General features: G+C 48.6%; 1 protein-coding gene across 2 annotated transcripts in view; it reads right to left on the bottom strand.

Annotated features, from left to right (window-relative positions):
* Positions 1-12,976, bottom strand: part of DUSP29 (dual specificity phosphatase 29) — a 34,202-nt gene extending 21,226 nt beyond the window's left edge. Inside the window, exons 1-3 of one of the 2 annotated variants that reach the window (XM_045842191.1) lie at positions 12,867-12,976; positions 5,067-5,156; positions 613-841 (exon numbers count right to left, since the gene is read on the bottom strand). In XM_045842191.1, coding sequence (XP_045698147.1) covers positions 613-809 — 197 coding nt within the window. In that variant the 5' untranslated portion in view covers positions 810-841; positions 5,067-5,156; positions 12,867-12,976. The remainder of the gene's footprint in view (positions 1-612; positions 842-5,066; positions 5,157-12,866) is intronic. The other variant, XM_045842192.1, reaches the window with a different exon arrangement.
* Positions 12,977-16,166: the final 3,190 nt, after the last annotated feature.

Raw genomic sequence — 16,166 nt, 5'->3', positions numbered from 1 at the left:
AAAAATCTAGAGAAGGAGACAGCCACTTGAACTTTTCTGCATTTTGCTTCTCCACACATACGTTGATGTGCTCCTCTACCACCAACCTGAGAACTGACTTTATTCTTGCTGGTATTGCACCCAGCTAAAATAAAAGACTCCCAGCCTCCCTTGCAGCTAGGGGCAGGGGTTGTCTTGGGTGGTGGGACTTCTGTTTGGAAAGATGCCCTTTTGCTCTCACTTTCCCTCTACCTTCTTGCAGTCTGGACCCTACAGATGATGGCTGGAACCCTGTCAGCCATCTCAGCCCACGCAGAAACCTTGAAGAAGAAAGCCACATCCTCGGGATGATGGAGCAGAGGCACAGGAGCCTGAGTCCCTGATGACCCTGGAGACCCACACCACTCCCAGCTTCTGTCCTCTGTACTTCTTTCATGTGACAACAGAATCAACCTCTATCTTGTTTAAACCCCTTTACTGAGTTTTCTGAAATATGAAGATAAACCCAGCCCTAACTGATAGAGTTCTCACAGAACAACTAACCTGAAAAGTAAAATCTCATGGCCAGGAGGTGGCAGGAGGTGTGACCTGAGGGGCTGGCTGCCTTCTCCTGGGCTTGGCCTGGGCACTTACTCATCCCCGATGTAGAGCTGGGGCCAGACCTCGTTGACGTGGGTGTACTGGGGACTGCCCTTCCAGAAGAGACGCTCCAGCTCGAAGGCTCCGGGGGTACAGTAGTCCTCTGCCTCCTCCTCCTCCGCCTTTGGCAGCAGTCTCTTGGCAGATGGGTAGGCGTTCTTGAGGCTTGTCTTCGGCTCTCCGGATGTCATTTTGGAGCCAGCGAATTTTCTCCTTTCTGCAGCTGGTCATGAGAGAAGGTTGAGATTGGGGTTAGTGGGGGACAGAGGTAGGGAATGGGCTTTACGAGAAGAGGTGGGAATGGGAATAAGCTGATCTCAAAATTCGGCAGGCATTTCCCAGGCCTGCTCTGCTTTTGCTCCCTCTTCCTGGGCCACAGAGGGAAACGAGGCAGGCTGTGAGGGCAGCTAAACAGTGCGCCCTCAACATCCCAGTGTCTCCAGAGCTAGAGTGCTCGGACCCTCCGGCCCCGCGCAGGTGAATTTGCAGCAGACTCTGGACAGAAATCCCTCAGGCAGTCAGCCCCTTGCCTCCTTTCCTTTACTCGCAGACTCTGCCTTGCTGGTGTCCAACCCCTGCCCACAGGCCGCATGCAGCCCAGGATGGCTATGAATGTGGCCCAACACAAAATTGTAAATTTACTTAAAACAATAGTTTTATTACTAAGTTTTATACTAAGTTTCATTACTTAGTACATGTACATTTTCTATGTTAGTGATATGTACATTTTCTGTTAGTGATCACAAACTTGGGAACTGTGTGAAGACTTTAAAAGATTGTTGAGACCTAGCTGGTGTGTGGCTCAGTGGATTGAGCATGGACCTACCAACCAAAGGGTTGTCGGTTCTCAATGCCCAGTCAGGGCACATGCCTGGTTTGCCAGCCAGGTCCCCAGAAGGGGGCGCACAAGAGGCAACCACACATTAATGTTTCTCTCCCTGTCTATCTCCTTCCCTTCCCCTCTCGAAAAAGAAACAAAATCTTAAAAAAAAAAAAAAGATTATTCAAAGGGCCGCTGCATATGGTCTTTATGTGAGGACTTTTTTGCTCACCGGTGGTGGCAGATATCATGAAAATTATGTATGGATCTTTTTTTGTTAGTATTTGTGTATTTAATGTGTGGCCCAAGACAACTCTTCTTCCAGTGTGGCCCAGAGATGCCAAAAGATTGGACACCCCTGTTTTACTCCTTCTTTGGTGCTTATTTTTTCCTTTATCTGACTGGAATCTGCTGACTTGGGACATTTTGAACTGGAATAGGAAGGCCCAGAAGGCCCCTGACCTTCCGGGCTGTGGTACTCAACACCAGCAGGGAGCTGGTACCCATGGAAAGGGCATACCTGTCGATCCAGGGCCTGTCTAGTCTGGGTCACCGTGCACATCCTCGGGGCTCCGGGAGCCTTGGGGTGTGAGTGCTCATCGACTCGTTAGGACAGTTGAAGCCAATGTTTGCAGCTCTCATGCTAGGACACTGGCAGGCGTGTTAACTTGCCAGGGTGTCAGAAGAAACGTCCCTAATGGGAAAGCTGTGGGGGTAGATTGCAGCATATGTTTGGAGAGCTTGCCTGGCTCTGCAAGTGGAATGGAAGAGGTGAGTTCCCAAGGAACCCAAGGAAATGAGCTCAATATGGAACTGGCCAGGGTTTGCTCCCTGAGCTGAGTGACTGGTGCACTTATGCTCAGACAGCCTGGAAGGGGAAGTTATTCTCAGGCTCTCAGAAGAGGATGGAGGGACTGAGAGACATGGAAGTGAGTGACAGGGAAGGGATGTAATTTATTTTTCTTATTATTTTAATCCTCACTTGAGGATATGTTTTTATTGATTTTTAGAGAGATTAAGGAAGGGGGAGAGAGAGAGAAACATTGATGTGAGAGAGAAACATCGATCGGTTGCCTCCTGTACATGGTCAGTGATTAAACCTGAGGCCTAGGTATGTATCCTGACCGGGGGGATACTGGGGGATCAAACCCATGACCTTTTGGTGTACAGGATGACCCTCCAACTACTGAGCCACCTGGCCAGGGCAGGATGTTATTTATTAACAAATATTCATCTAGCATGTACTTTGTTCCAGGCTCTGTTACAAGTGCTTTATAATTATTAGCTCATTTAATCTTCTTAACAACCCTGCGAGGTAGGTGCTATATTGACTCCACTTTACAGATGAGGAAAACTAAGTTGAGAATGTTTGTAACACTTGGCCTTAGTATTCTGAGAAGAAGTCATTGCTGAGGGTTGAGGGGAGGGAATTTCAGCCTGAGGAGTGGCAGGCAGGAGGGTTCGAAGAATATGAAAAAGGGTTGGTAGCCTCAAACACCACCAGCTCTGCCAAAAGGACTCAGAACACAATTGGAAGAGGCAACTTGAACATGAAAAATAAAAATAACTGTAGTGGATTGAAACACATTAAACATTTAAATTGTAATGCTGCACAAAACAATTATTCACTCACTGTTAGAAGATGCTCTGGAACCAGCTCATTACTTTGAAGAGAGATAAGTAAAGGGGAAGAATCTAGCATTATTTATCACTCCTTTCTGATATAAACTGTACTGCTGGGCCTGTTTTCTAAAGTATTGCAGGTAATAAAAAGGAGGGAAGCACCATCTCACCACACCTGACGAGCCAGCGGTGTGGGCGTGACCAGTGACTGCCAGCAGCATAAGGCCAGATGCCCAGGTGTGCGGGCCTTCTGATGGGAGGGCACACCCCATGACGGCAGTCCAGCCAAAGGAAACCAGCCTCTTTGATCAGAGTCCTCAGAGTCTAGCTCTAATGCCCAATGTGCAGGAGATTCAGAGGACAGTCAAATTAGACCAGAGGGCCTGGTCTGAGAAACACAAATGCAATATTCACATGTGGAATAACACAATGTCTGAGATTTGCTTCAAGAATAATACAGTTGGAAAAATAGAATCACATATTGTTTGTGGGGTAGAGGGTACCAGTGGGGTGTGATGGGGAAGGATTGGCCGTGGGCATGGGTGGTGGGGGTTGGGTGACAGCTGGGAGGTAGTTACTGTTTTTCCTTGTGTGTTTGTAACTTTCCATTAAAGAACGTTTTGAAAAGGAAAGAGCTGAAACCACTGCTCTGGGAAATTCAGTTCACCCAAGTTCATAGCAGGTAAGTTGAAAAGATCAATAGCTAGCAGTGTGTGTCTTCAGAGACCATGGGAAAGCCAGGACTGGTGACTTCCTTCTGCAGAATCCTGAGTTGGGGGACGGGAGTGAGGGACAGCAGAGGTAACCCTTCTCCAGAGTCTGTTGAAGTGTGATCTAAAGACCCTCAGAATCACCTGGCATTTGCTAAAAGTACAGGTTCCTGGGTGGCACCCTGGACTGTGGTAGGGGCCTAGGAGTCTATATTTCAACAGGCTACCAAGTGAGTCTGAGACTCAGAAAAGTTGTATCATTTCCCAAGAGTGTGGCTAAAAAGTCAAGGAGCTTCTGCATCAAGAGAGGGGTAGTTTGGATGCTCGGTATGTTTTCCTCTTCTCACTGGAGTGGAGGCTAGATCTTTACACTGGAACAAGGGTGTGGACTGGGGCAAGGCAGGAGCTGGGCTTCTTGAAGATGGCTCCTTAGTGGTGCTTATCTCTGTAGCCTCAGTGTCGGACACGGAGGAGGTGCTCAGAAAGGATTTGTTGAATGAGGAAATGGCTTAGTGAGTGACTGGAAAGAGTGAACGGGGGATGGAGGGGATGGGTTAGTGAAGGACTGTGAGGCCTGTTCTGGGGACTCAGCCAGAGCTGATGACACAGGACAGAGCCTCTGGGCTACTTTGGAGGAGGAGGGAAGGTGAGCAAAGGAGGGACAAAGCCCTGTAGTGGGTGGTGGCTCAGGCCTGAAATTACTCTGGGGCCTGCCTGCTGGCATTTCCAGTCATCAAGGAAGGAGATGTTTCAAGGGATGACCAGAAACTTCTGTGGTGGGCACCAGCACAGACACCTGTCTCCTAAGCATGTAGTTATAGCTCTCTTTGCTTCAGGCCTTGATTTGGGGAGGTCTGGAGCTCAGCCCATCAGGGCACCAACTCTTCTTATTTCAAAATGAGTAGAAGCTGGGCACCATATACCTACATTTGGAGGTGCAGGCTGTCTCAAACCCTGCTTGCCACTAAAGGAGGCTTCAGAAGAGGTGATTTCAGGGAGATGCTGGAGTGAACGGCATTCTGAAACCTCTGCCTGCCTCCTTTGATCACTGAAGCTGACCTCACCCTGGCTGAGGCCGTTGTTCCAGTATTCTGTGGAAGGAGCCATCCCCATCCCCATCCCCATCCCCATCTCCGTGCTGAAAGCCCCGGCTGGATTTCCAGACAGAAGAGGAAGTGGCGCGGTCTACCCAGAGCAGCTTGGCACGCAGAGGAGCTCTGGGATCTATTATCCTCCAGCGTGCAGATTGGATGGGGGAAGAGAACAAAGCGCAGAGCCGGCCAGAAACCACAGACCTGTAATCTTTCCAAATCCTGAAGGCGGCTTGTGTGCATCCCTCTCTGCGTGGCTCCCAAATCTCCAAATCTCAGAGAGGCCAGGACCGTCTGTTTCCCAGATCACAGCCAAAATGGAAGGGGAAGACAAATCTGTTCTGTTTGGTTTCCATAGATTCGACCCAGAGATTAACTGCCAAGGTCTCAATGACACACACAATATCAATCACAGACTAAATGTCATAATGAGAGCTGGGCAGGTTGTCAAGAGAGGCCTCCAGATTCCTGTTACAGCTTCATATTTAAAGGTTTGGTCCCAGGAAACCAAATGCCAACTTGACGGCTACTTGGCCTCTGTGCTTCATCAGCCTGCCTCTTCCTCAAAGGGTACCAGACTCGGCTCCTTCCTGGAGGGGTCTGCCAGGTTATGCAGAGGAGGGGAATGGCTTGGGTGTTAAAGAATAAAACAAACACACAAAAATCTAACTGTTGACCTCAGGCAGGAGACATCAGGGAGTGGTGGGGACTGTGGCACATGGGAGAGCATATGCCCCCCATCCCATGTGGGAATGCAAGCCCAGATCATCTGACATTCTTCTGAGGATTCAGAAAGGCAGCGTTCTGTGAGAAACCTGCGGGTTTGTAAGTGTCGGAAGCTGTGGCAGATGCTCTCCTTGTCCTGCCTCAGGCCTTGGTCAGCTCACTGCATTATAAATGGACAGTGTCCTTAAACACAAAAGGCTTCCTCTCTCAAGCCCTGGTATTTCCCTACTTCAGAGAGTTTTCTAGTATTTGCTCTGATCAGGCCTAACATATTGAGCATTACTCCCAGAAGTCATTGCAATGAGGGGCAGGAGTTGGTGGACAACCAACCCAACTTCTTCCACCCTGAGTGGGACCATTTTGAAATCTGTTCTCCAGCCTCTTGGAGGCTCGCTGGGTTCTCCAGTGCCACTCGCCCAGAGTGGCCCCCCTGCTCCCTCACGCGTCCTCTGCTGGCTCCCAGTCTAACTTATCCATTTCATACTGTGCTTCCCAGAGCACCTAGCAAATAAACAACCAGCACCCAAACCCTGGTTTCAGGGTCTGCCTTTGTGGGAAACTAACCTAAGATAGAGCTAATTTTAAAACAAAGATACTGTGACCACAGAGAATGCAGGGGCCAAGTGGTACTTGACCACTAAGGCCTGGAGTGCCATTTCCTCTGTGAAACAGTGGCCTTGCCCTTGAGGAGTTATTTCCAGAAATAACACAGGGACCCCTTGTTAATTCCAACTCCATTTCAGAATTTTTGATGGTACAGCTAGCATTTGGTTAAAGGTTTCCCTTGCCCAAGGAGGAGAGGTTTTGATCTGAATTCAAAGCTGTTAAAAAATGGGCAAAGGAACTGAACAGACACTTCTTCAAGGAGGCCATACAGAGGGCCAGGGACATATGAAAGGATGCTTAATATCTCTAGCCATCAGAAAGATGCAAATTAAAACCACATTGAGATACCACTTCACACCAGTCAAAATGGCCATCGTAACCAAATCAACAAACAAGTGTTGGAGAGGATGTGGAGAAAAGGGAACCCCTGTGCACTATTGGTGAGAACGCAGACTGGTGCAGCCACTGTGGAAAACAGTATGGAGTTTCCTTCGAAAACTAAAAATGGATCTTCCTTTTGCCCTGGCAATACCACTGCTGGGACTATACTCTAAGAATCCTGAAACACCGATTCAAAAGAACCTATGCACCCCAATATGCATAGCAGCACGATTTACAATAGCCAAGTGCCGGAAGCAGCCTAAGTGCCCATCAGTAAATGAGTGGATCAAAAGCAATGGTACATTTACGTGATGGAATACTATGCAGCAGAAAGAAAGAAGGAGCTCCTACCCTTTGCAACAGCATGGATGGAACTGGAGAGCATTATGCTAAATGAAATAAGCCATGCAGTGAGGGACAAATACCATATGATCTCACCTATAAGTGGAACCTAATCAACAAAACAAACAAGCAAAATACAACTAGAGACATTGAAATAAAGAACAAACTGACAGTGACCAGAGGGGAGGGGGGAGGAGATAATGGGGGAAAAGGGGGAAGGGTTGTCAAGGAACATGTATAAAGGACACATGGACAAAGCCAAAGGGGAGGTAGGATCCAGGATGGAAGGTGGGGATGGCTGAGGCTGGGGGGAGTGGTGGGGAGAAAATGGAGGCAACTGTACCTGAACAACAATTAAAAAAAAAAACAAACCCCAAAACCTGTAACTTTGACACCATAATTTGACTCCATGTCAAAAAAAATACATAAATAAAAATGTCAGTACTTTGGGCAAATGTCAGGGAGATTTTCTTTCTGTTTCCTATTTTTGGATTCTTTTAATAAATAATTATACTTTATAATGAATAACTGTGTCTTTATTCTTTTAAATGTGTTAGCCAGGCGGAATAGTCTGGACAGGAAGCTGCTTGTGACTTCTAATTTGTGATTTCTACGCTATCTTTCTTGCTCCAGGGACCTGGCACTTCCTTGGGGCTCTTCTACTTCTTTGTCCCTCTCTCCCTCCATTCACAGTCTGGTGGCCCTTCTCTGCTCTCACAGCTCAGGCCGCCACTGAGGACTCAGGTGTACACGTATGAGCTTCACTTCCTTTTTGATAAAATGGAGCTACAACAAGGGGATAAAGATGCTTTTTAAAACAGAAAAACAAAAAACCTAGCCTGAGCCTTTTGCTTTCTAAGGTGGAAGATGGAAGGATCTGGGTAGATGAATTATTCATTTTAATGGGACAATTAAATCCCTAAGGGGACCCCTTGAACCTACAGACACTGGCCAGGTAGCCATGCCCAGAAATGTGAGCCAGAGAACAGGCCTCCTGCTTAATAAAAAAATATCATTTGAGTATACTTAAAAAATTTTTTGTATCCACACCCAAGGATATGCTTATTAATTTTATAGAGAAGGGAAGGGAGAGAGAGAGAGAGAGGGAGAGAAACATCGATCAGTTGCCTCTCGTGCACACACAAACCCACAGCCTAGGCATGATCCCTGATCGGGAATCAAACCTGCAACCTTTCAGGTTTACAGGACGACACTCCAACCAACTGAGCCACACCAGCCAGGGTTCATCTGAGTATACTTTTGATGAGAAAAAGGGAAGGCTTAGAAAATAGTGGAGAGAAACACAGGGAGCAAACCATTCTGTGCAAGAAAGAAAGGGGAGTTCTGCGCTCTCTAGAACATTCCCAGAGCGGGTGTCAGGGGCCCTGCTGCAGGGTGGAGGAGGGAGGGCTTGTGTCCAGAGACAGCCAGGTGAGGTGTGTCAAGGGGGCACAGCCCCAGGACTAAGCATAGGGATTCCCATCAACTTTACAGTGCCCCATAGTTATGTCAGTTCTCTGTGTCACCCCAAACCTGGGGTGATGCTGTTAAACATGACAGATGGCCGTGTTTGTGGTGGCTTTGAGAAATCAGAGGGAAGAGGCCTGCACCAGTGGAGGGAAGAAGCCAGAAACTTGTGAAGCAGCACGTACAATGTGATTCTGTTCTTATACAAAAAACCATTTCACCAAAATAGTAACACTGGCTATATATTTATTTTAGGGTGATGAAATTATATGTGACTTTTTCTTCTTCTTTTTACGGAAACATCTTTTCTAAAATTTCTATGATGAAAAGGTATTATTTGAGTATATGGAAGGGGGAAACCTATGGTAGTTATATTTTAGAATTTTTCTGGCACAGTAGATTCTCACCCTAAACCTGTGGGCTGAGGCACAGGAACGTGGCCTTCAGGACAAGGCCTGACCAGGTGGTCCTAACATCCAGAGTGGCACTCAGTACTCTCCCAATGAGTGTGAGCTCCCTGAAGGCAGAGATGTGTCCTCCTTGAGGTCTCTGGTGGGAGCAACCAGGCCTAGGTCATATCAGAAGGTCATTCTAGTCCCTCAGTGCTTTTCAGGAAACCAGAGGGAACTCAAGTTTTGTGGGTCCTGAAGCTTCCACAGTATCTTTAAGAGAAAGAACACCAAATAGCGACAGGGCCTTGGAAGAGGCCAGTACAGTGTGGGGTTCTGAAGCTTCAGGGTAAATCCATGTCTGAGGGCAACTGTCTTTCCTTTTGATTGGAGACAGATGTCAGGTGAAGAGGGCAGTACGCCACCTGTCCCCCATGGTGTCAGAGTCAGTGTCCCTGACTTGCCTTAGCCTGGCCTGGGTTCAGTCTAAGTCAGCCAGCATCGGGGTGCTCTGGTGGGTCACGAGTGGGGTTGGGAAGTGGCCTCGGTTCCTCTTTGGCTTCACCTCAGATGTTAGGCCCACCCCCAAGTTATATTCACATATCCTGTTAAGAGCCAGAGATGGACTAACCCAGAGAGGTCTCTGCCTTCCAGAAGTTTTTGGTTTAATAGAGTGGTTTATAATCTAATCTTTTTTAAAAAAAATCTCCTGTTCTGTATATGTGCATATATGTGCACTGCATATTTATGCTCCTAATGCATTGGGATCATGGGGGAAAGTTTGTGTTTAAATGCATGCACACCACATTTCTTCCATGACACCACCCAAGGTGGGCTTGGAAGGGGCCTGGAAAGAAGTGGGGACTAGAAACATTACTGTGGTTGAGTAAATTACTCTATTAGGAGAGTAATACCTACTGCCGGGGTATGTGGAGGGATGGAATTTGGCAGCAGGGTACATATAAAAATATACATATTTTTAATTTTCTACAAGTCACTGCTTGTCTTTTGCATCTTAAATCTACAAAAATGATCCCAACCAGGAAATAAAAGTTGTGGATCTTTTAAAAATTAAAACTTGGACATGAAAACCCAGGAATTTTTTTGTTGCCTATAATTTAATTCTTAATGTATCAGACATAATCCAAGTTCAACAGATTTCTTTTTTTATTCTGGCAAGAATGTTAACAGGAGGCAATTATGTGAATTAATATAAACTTCTTTTATTAAAAAAACAAAAGCCTTCATTTAAAGAGGTAATTTAATATTCCTTCTACAATGGTGTTGATGTCATTAACTTGTTTGATTAACTCTTCAAATGGTTTCAAAGTGCTTCAGGGTGGTAATTTATGAACTCCTAATTGATTTCCCCAATCTTGGTTTGGCAGGGTTGGGCCTCCGGGAAACTGTTGGAGGCCCACACTCGGCTTTTTTCTCAGACAAGGGGGCCGACCAGCCGGGATGGACTTTCCCTCTGTGGCCTGGCCCTGAGGGGCAGAGGAGACTCTGGTACAGGGGCTGAGCGGCTGTGACGTCTGATCGGGCCAGTTGTGGTTCCTGACTCCTGAGCAGCTGAGCCTTCGCTTCCTCTGAAGACGTGTGGGAACACTGCCGGCAGTCTCACAGCTCGTGAATTCAGGAATAGATGGCCTTTCAGTGCAGGTCTTTCAAGCACCATTTCCCACTGTGCCTCCCCTGGGCACAGGAGGCTTTTTTGTGCAGGGAAAGATGGAGGAGGGTAGAGTACCGCGGTGTGGCCCTCACCATGGGGCCCCACCCCTCCATTTCCCAGCCGGGCTGCTACTCCTCACCAGGCCTGTCTCTTGATGCTGAGCAGCGGAGGCTCTGGGCCTTGGGAAGGCTGGGGGCCAAGTGCCCACCTCTTAAAGCTGCCACAAAAGTTCACTGAAAAATCAAGGGCCTGGCAAGACTCCGAGAAATGATCATATGGTTGGTTACTTTTATCATATGCCCAGTGATTATCTACTCTCAAAACCTCCTAGACAGGGAATAGCTGACCCCGCTTTACAGATGAAAAAAATGAGGGTCAGAAAGGTTGTTAGTAACACGACAACAAGCTAGTAAGTGGAGAGGCTGGGGTTCTACCCAAGCAGCCAAGTATCCCAGCCCATGCTAATGGACAGGTCACTCCATTCTTGGTCACCAAGTATGTGCTCCTGAGAGCAGGCCTGGGCCTCTCAAGTTTGAGTCCTTCCCCAACGGGGAGCACAGGCTAGTGTGAAGTCCAGGAAAGGACTCTCATTGGCCTGAGTCTCATGTATGTGGGCTTTACGGTAGCTTCCTCATCCACCAGTGGTGATAATGGCCACCTCTCTGGTTGTTGGATTAAATGAGACAATGTAAGTTCTTGACACATTGCCATGGGCTCAGAGAATGTTTCATGAAGGGGAAGCAAGGAGGCAGGGGGAAGGGTGGGTGGAGAGTTCCCAACTGTGTTGGGAGCTAACTTCTGAACCAAGAGTAGGGAAGAGTGAGCAGGGCAGTTTGAATGGGGATGAGGGTCTCTGGGGGTAGCTGTGGCAAACCGGATGGGGCATAAATAAGGCTGAACATTCTGCAGGTGATGGGGCTCAATTGCCCCCGTATGAAGTACAGCAAGGCTTTGGGAAGAGGAGAAAGGACTCTCTCCAGATGTTAATATCCGCTGGTGGTGCCTGGCAGATATTAACAACTGTGGAATTGGTGGGCCTGGAACCATCAACGGTCACCAGAAGTGAAAATTCAGTCACCACCTGCTCTGGGGTCAGGCTGAAGAGGACAAACAGAGCTATGACCTCTGGCACCAGGCCCTGGAGTGGCTGTTTCCAGGCCCCAGCCCCCAAAGAGGCCTCAGGGCCCACTGACCTCCCCCTCACTCCCCAGCCCACATCCCACCTCTCATCCCTTTGCCCAAGGCTTTGGACAGGACTTTGCAGCCCTTCAAGTGTTGTTTATAAGTGTCATTTGGTAGGACCACGATGACTTTTCATGAAGAGGACAAGGAGGGGCCCCAAGGGAAAAGTCAGGGCAACAGAATAAGCTCTGAGTACCAGGGACCCTCGGGTGCTAGGGCCTTAAGGGAGGAGGCCTCTCTACAAACACTCCTCATGCCCCCTCCCTTCTTACTCTGAGTTTTTCCCTTGGGATGTTTCCAGCTTTCCGGAGCAGTAAGAGCCTCCCACTCCCAACAGCTCTTGCATTCCAGGCTCATGAGTTGCCACTGGGGCCATAGGACAAGGGCGCCAGGGTCTAAGGGAAGACCCCTGGTCTGAGACACAGGACGCCCTCCCATCTTGCTACCCTCACACACGCTGCTATCTTGGTCCAGTGGCTCTGTCCCTCTGTGACTCAGTCTCCCCATATTTACCAAGGCATCACCCTCAGCCCCATCCTCCCAAACAGGATTAGAAAAGCTTGAAAATATTGATCCCCACTCAGGGTACATACCTAGGTTGTAGGTTGGACCCCTGGCCAGGGCATGAACAGAAGGCAACAACAGACTGGTGTTCTCAAATCGCTCTTTCTCTTTCTCTTTCTTTCTCTCCCTCTCTCTCTCCCTCCCTGCCCCGACCTCATCCCACTTCCCTTCCTCTCAATAAAACATATTCTCAGGTGAGGATTTCAAAAATATATAGTCCTTCTGTCCAAATGATGCGTAGGGAGAATTCTCATCTGTGGGGTTTGGGTTTCTGGTTTGGGTTGCCCTACACATGATGTGAGTCACTCTGGTGCCTCTACCCACCCCTCCTGCTGAGACTTTCCCCCCTCCATGGGCTAAATGGACAAATGCAGACCTTGCTCGAATGTGATACAATGCGTCCATTGCCTCTGCTGAGCTTTAACCCTCCCGTTACCCTTTAGAAACAGGCATTGAGCTGAAGCTCAGATTTGGAGGGAGGCAAGTAGAGAAAATTCCATGAAGTCTCTAGAGAAAAATGGGTAACAAGAAGCCTTTCACACTAAAAGGATGTCAGCTGTTCTCTATCTCTCCAGAAATAGGGTGGGAAGGGGGCTTCTAATTTCTATACCCAGGCCCCCGAAGAACATTTGGCTGGACCCAAGAGATGCCAGCCTCGCCACCCCAGGGCCTTACCTGTGCGCGCCGGGGCCACGCTGGGTCAGGAGGTGCTTGTCCGCAGGGCGTGTGGCACCGCACACCCAGCCACCCAGACTGGCATCTGAGGGCCTATTTTTAGGGTCCGATCTGCTGACGCCGACCTCGTGTGCTGCCCAGTCTGAGAAGAAACCCGAGGCGACTGATTCACCAGTGTGACCTGAAACCCTTGACTTTGGGAGTCCTGTACCTGAGCCCACACACTTGTCCCTGGCTGGGCCACAGAGACAGAACATGTGGCTGCAGGGGCAGGGGCATGGGGGGGGGGATGGTACACCGGCAGGGGATTTTCCAGCATTGTTTTCTTGGGACGGACGAGACCAGGTGTCTGTGGGGCCCTGCTGGTGTCTCTGTCCTGGAGCGTTGGGACAGGGAAGGTTTCCGTGCTGGCCCAGAGCCTGTGGGAGGGTCGGGGCGCTTAGCCTGGAGAAGAACTCTCCATTCCACTCTTTTCTGGGAGTTTGTGGGGCTATTTCTGGGGGGTGGACGCAACAGATGCCGCATCATGTGAGACAGTCTATGAAATGCCCCCAAGAAAGACTGTAAGCTTGGTCCATTCTCAGTGTGGCTTCCCATGAGACCTCTAGTAAGTGCCCGACCCTTCTGGGCTTCAGAGGGAAAAATAATCATAATGCCTTCCTCTTGTGCTTTTATGTTGTTAGGGTTAAATGACATAAAGTATGGAAAGTACTTAGTGCCTGGCACGTGCTACACATTTTAAAATGCTAGGTGGTGTTAGGATGCCAAAAATATTTCCAACTCAACAGTCATTCCCAGGCCTCTCTGTTCTTGGCAGCTCCTTCTCTCCATCTCCCGCCTCTTTGGTTCCAGGATCCGCCCCCAGGCCCGGCCACCGTGGCCCTCCTTTTCAGTGCTGAGGGCTGTAGACCTGCACAGGCTTCTCTGATTTCCCAGTAAAATCTTTCCAGGGATTCTTAAAGTTCCTTGTAATGAATGGTGGGGTTTTCCATCCTTGTCACCCCTTTTGGGGCATACACTAATGTGTGAAGGATTGGGGGCAGTGGGGGGTCACCAGTCTCCCTACATCCTTCACTTAACAGGGTCTTCTTTTTTTCTTTCTTTCTTTTTTTTTAATTTATGCTGTATTTACTCTCAGCTTTTTAAAAAAATATTTTATTTATTTATTTTTAGAGAGGGAAGGGACGGAGAAAGAGAGAGAGAGAAACATCAATGTGCGGTTGCTGGGGGCCGTGGCCTGCAACCCAGGCACGTACCCTGACTGGGAATCAAACCTGCGACACTTTGGTTCTCAGCCTATGCTCAATCCACTGAGCTATGCCAGCCAGGGCAACAGGGTCTTCTTGAGTCGGGTCATTATACTGTTCTCTGCAACTCTGTATTCTGCAAACCAAAGATCTTCCTCACAATTTGCTTGTTTAGCACCTGCCGGATTTATTCTGAGTGGTTATTTCTAGTAATTTTCATTGTGAAGCTGCTCAGAGACTTAGCTTTTATGGATTTCTTGGCACAAAAAATATTCACAGAGCAGAGACTCCAGACCCGATTGTACACAGAGGTCAAAACGAGGGGAGAACTAAAGGAGTCAGAGCTGCTGGAGCTGACAAAGCCTGAAGACAGATTTCCATCTCACTGGGAGCCCCACCCCAGCCCAACTCAAGGACTAAGGAGGCAAGAAGGGCCTCTGAAGACATAGGCTCAGCATGGGGCAAAAATCAAACATCAAACATCTAAAGACACATGAGATAGATAGATGATTGATTAGAAAGGGAGATAGTATTTCACTGCCCTGTCTAGTAGGATATTCAAGTAAATAAAGCCAACAAAAGAATTAGGTGGGTTGCTGGGTCATCCCCTTCATTCAAGGACACCCTAAAAGTGGTTGACCAGAAGACAGGTGATGCTCTCTCCACATCCTCCTCCATTCCTCAAGCCTTCACACATTAAAAGCATACCCCAAGAGGATGACAAAGGTGGGGAAGGGTGGAAAACCATGTCATTAATTTTGAGGAGCTGTAGGGACCCCTGGAAGACTTTATTGGGAAAGAGCGGTGGTGGTGACATGAGATGCCTGATCTGTTTTCTAGCAGCTGAAGGGTTCACCTGTGACTGAAACGATCGTGTTCCCTGTGTACTAAGGGCAGAAACTCGGGCCCTGGGTAGATCCCAAGAGCTTCTGTGTGTGGGCACAGCATACACACCGTTCTATCGGGGTGGGAGTGAACCAGGCACTCACAGGCTGTGCTCAGGGATATTGCCAACTGTTCCAGACTCCAAGGACAGTCCGCCGGGACTCTGTGCCCCAGCCGCCAGCTGCACCAGTGCAGGTGAAGGATGATCTCCAGAAACAGCCGTCATTATCATCGTAGCTGGTTAAGGGCTCACCTGTAGCAGCATTTGACATGGTGTCCTCCCTCCCACCGCCACTTCTTTAACCCATGTTATTTTCATTAGCAAAATCCTTCTCCCCAGAATCTCCCTCTACTTTTTCCATTTTCAGGTACAGGTGGACACCGCTCTTCCTTTCAGCTTCCCTGGATCAGAATCCCACTTAGGCCCAGTGTCAAAGTGTGGCAGAAAATACACTCCCCAAGAAGATGTCCACATGCTAATCCCTGGGTCCTGTGAGTACCTGTCAGGAGGCACAGGGGAATTAAGGTTGCTCATCATCTGACCTTAACATAGGGAGAGTAGCGTGGATCATCCAGGTGGGTCCGATGCAATCACAAAGGTTCCTGGAAGAGACAGGCAGAAGAGGATAAGGAAGCTTTGTATCGTGAGGACTCAAATCCCCGCTGGCTGCCTTTGAAGATGGAGGAAGGGGCCGCAAGCCCCTCGCAGCTGGAAAAGGCAAGTAAACGGATTCCCCCCTGGAACCTACTGAAGGAATGCGGTCCTGTCGGCACCTTGATTTTCACCCAGTGAGAACCACATCGGACTTCCGACCTACAGGACTGTGAGATGATAAATGTGTTGTTTTCAGCCACTGAGTTTAATTTGTTAGAGCAGCAATAGGAAACGAATGCATGAGGTTTGACTAATACATGACTTTTCTGAGTCTAAAAGACCCGGGGTTCTCCAGAGCTCTGTGGACACCTGAGATCACGCGGCTGGAGCGTCCAGCTGGCCCCCAAGATTGAAGCTGCACTTTCAGACGCAACTCACAGGGCCACGACCACATCCCTCTCTGAGGCAGACTTGTGCAGTCTGATGGCTGTAAGTCCGCTTCACCCCTAGAGGGCTCTCTTTTCTTTCCTATTAAAAGAACAAAGCAAAGCAAACAGACTGAGCCCCATGCTC

This window comes from Phyllostomus hastatus, unplaced genomic scaffold (assembly GCF_019186645.2).
Source record: "Phyllostomus hastatus isolate PE091 unplaced genomic scaffold, TTU_PhHast_1.1 phas_contig_38, whole genome shotgun sequence".
NCBI classification, from domain to species: domain Eukaryota; kingdom Metazoa; phylum Chordata; class Mammalia; order Chiroptera; family Phyllostomidae; genus Phyllostomus; species Phyllostomus hastatus.
Note: the sequence above shows the minus strand (reverse complement) of the source record. Positions and strands in the feature narration are given on the sequence as shown.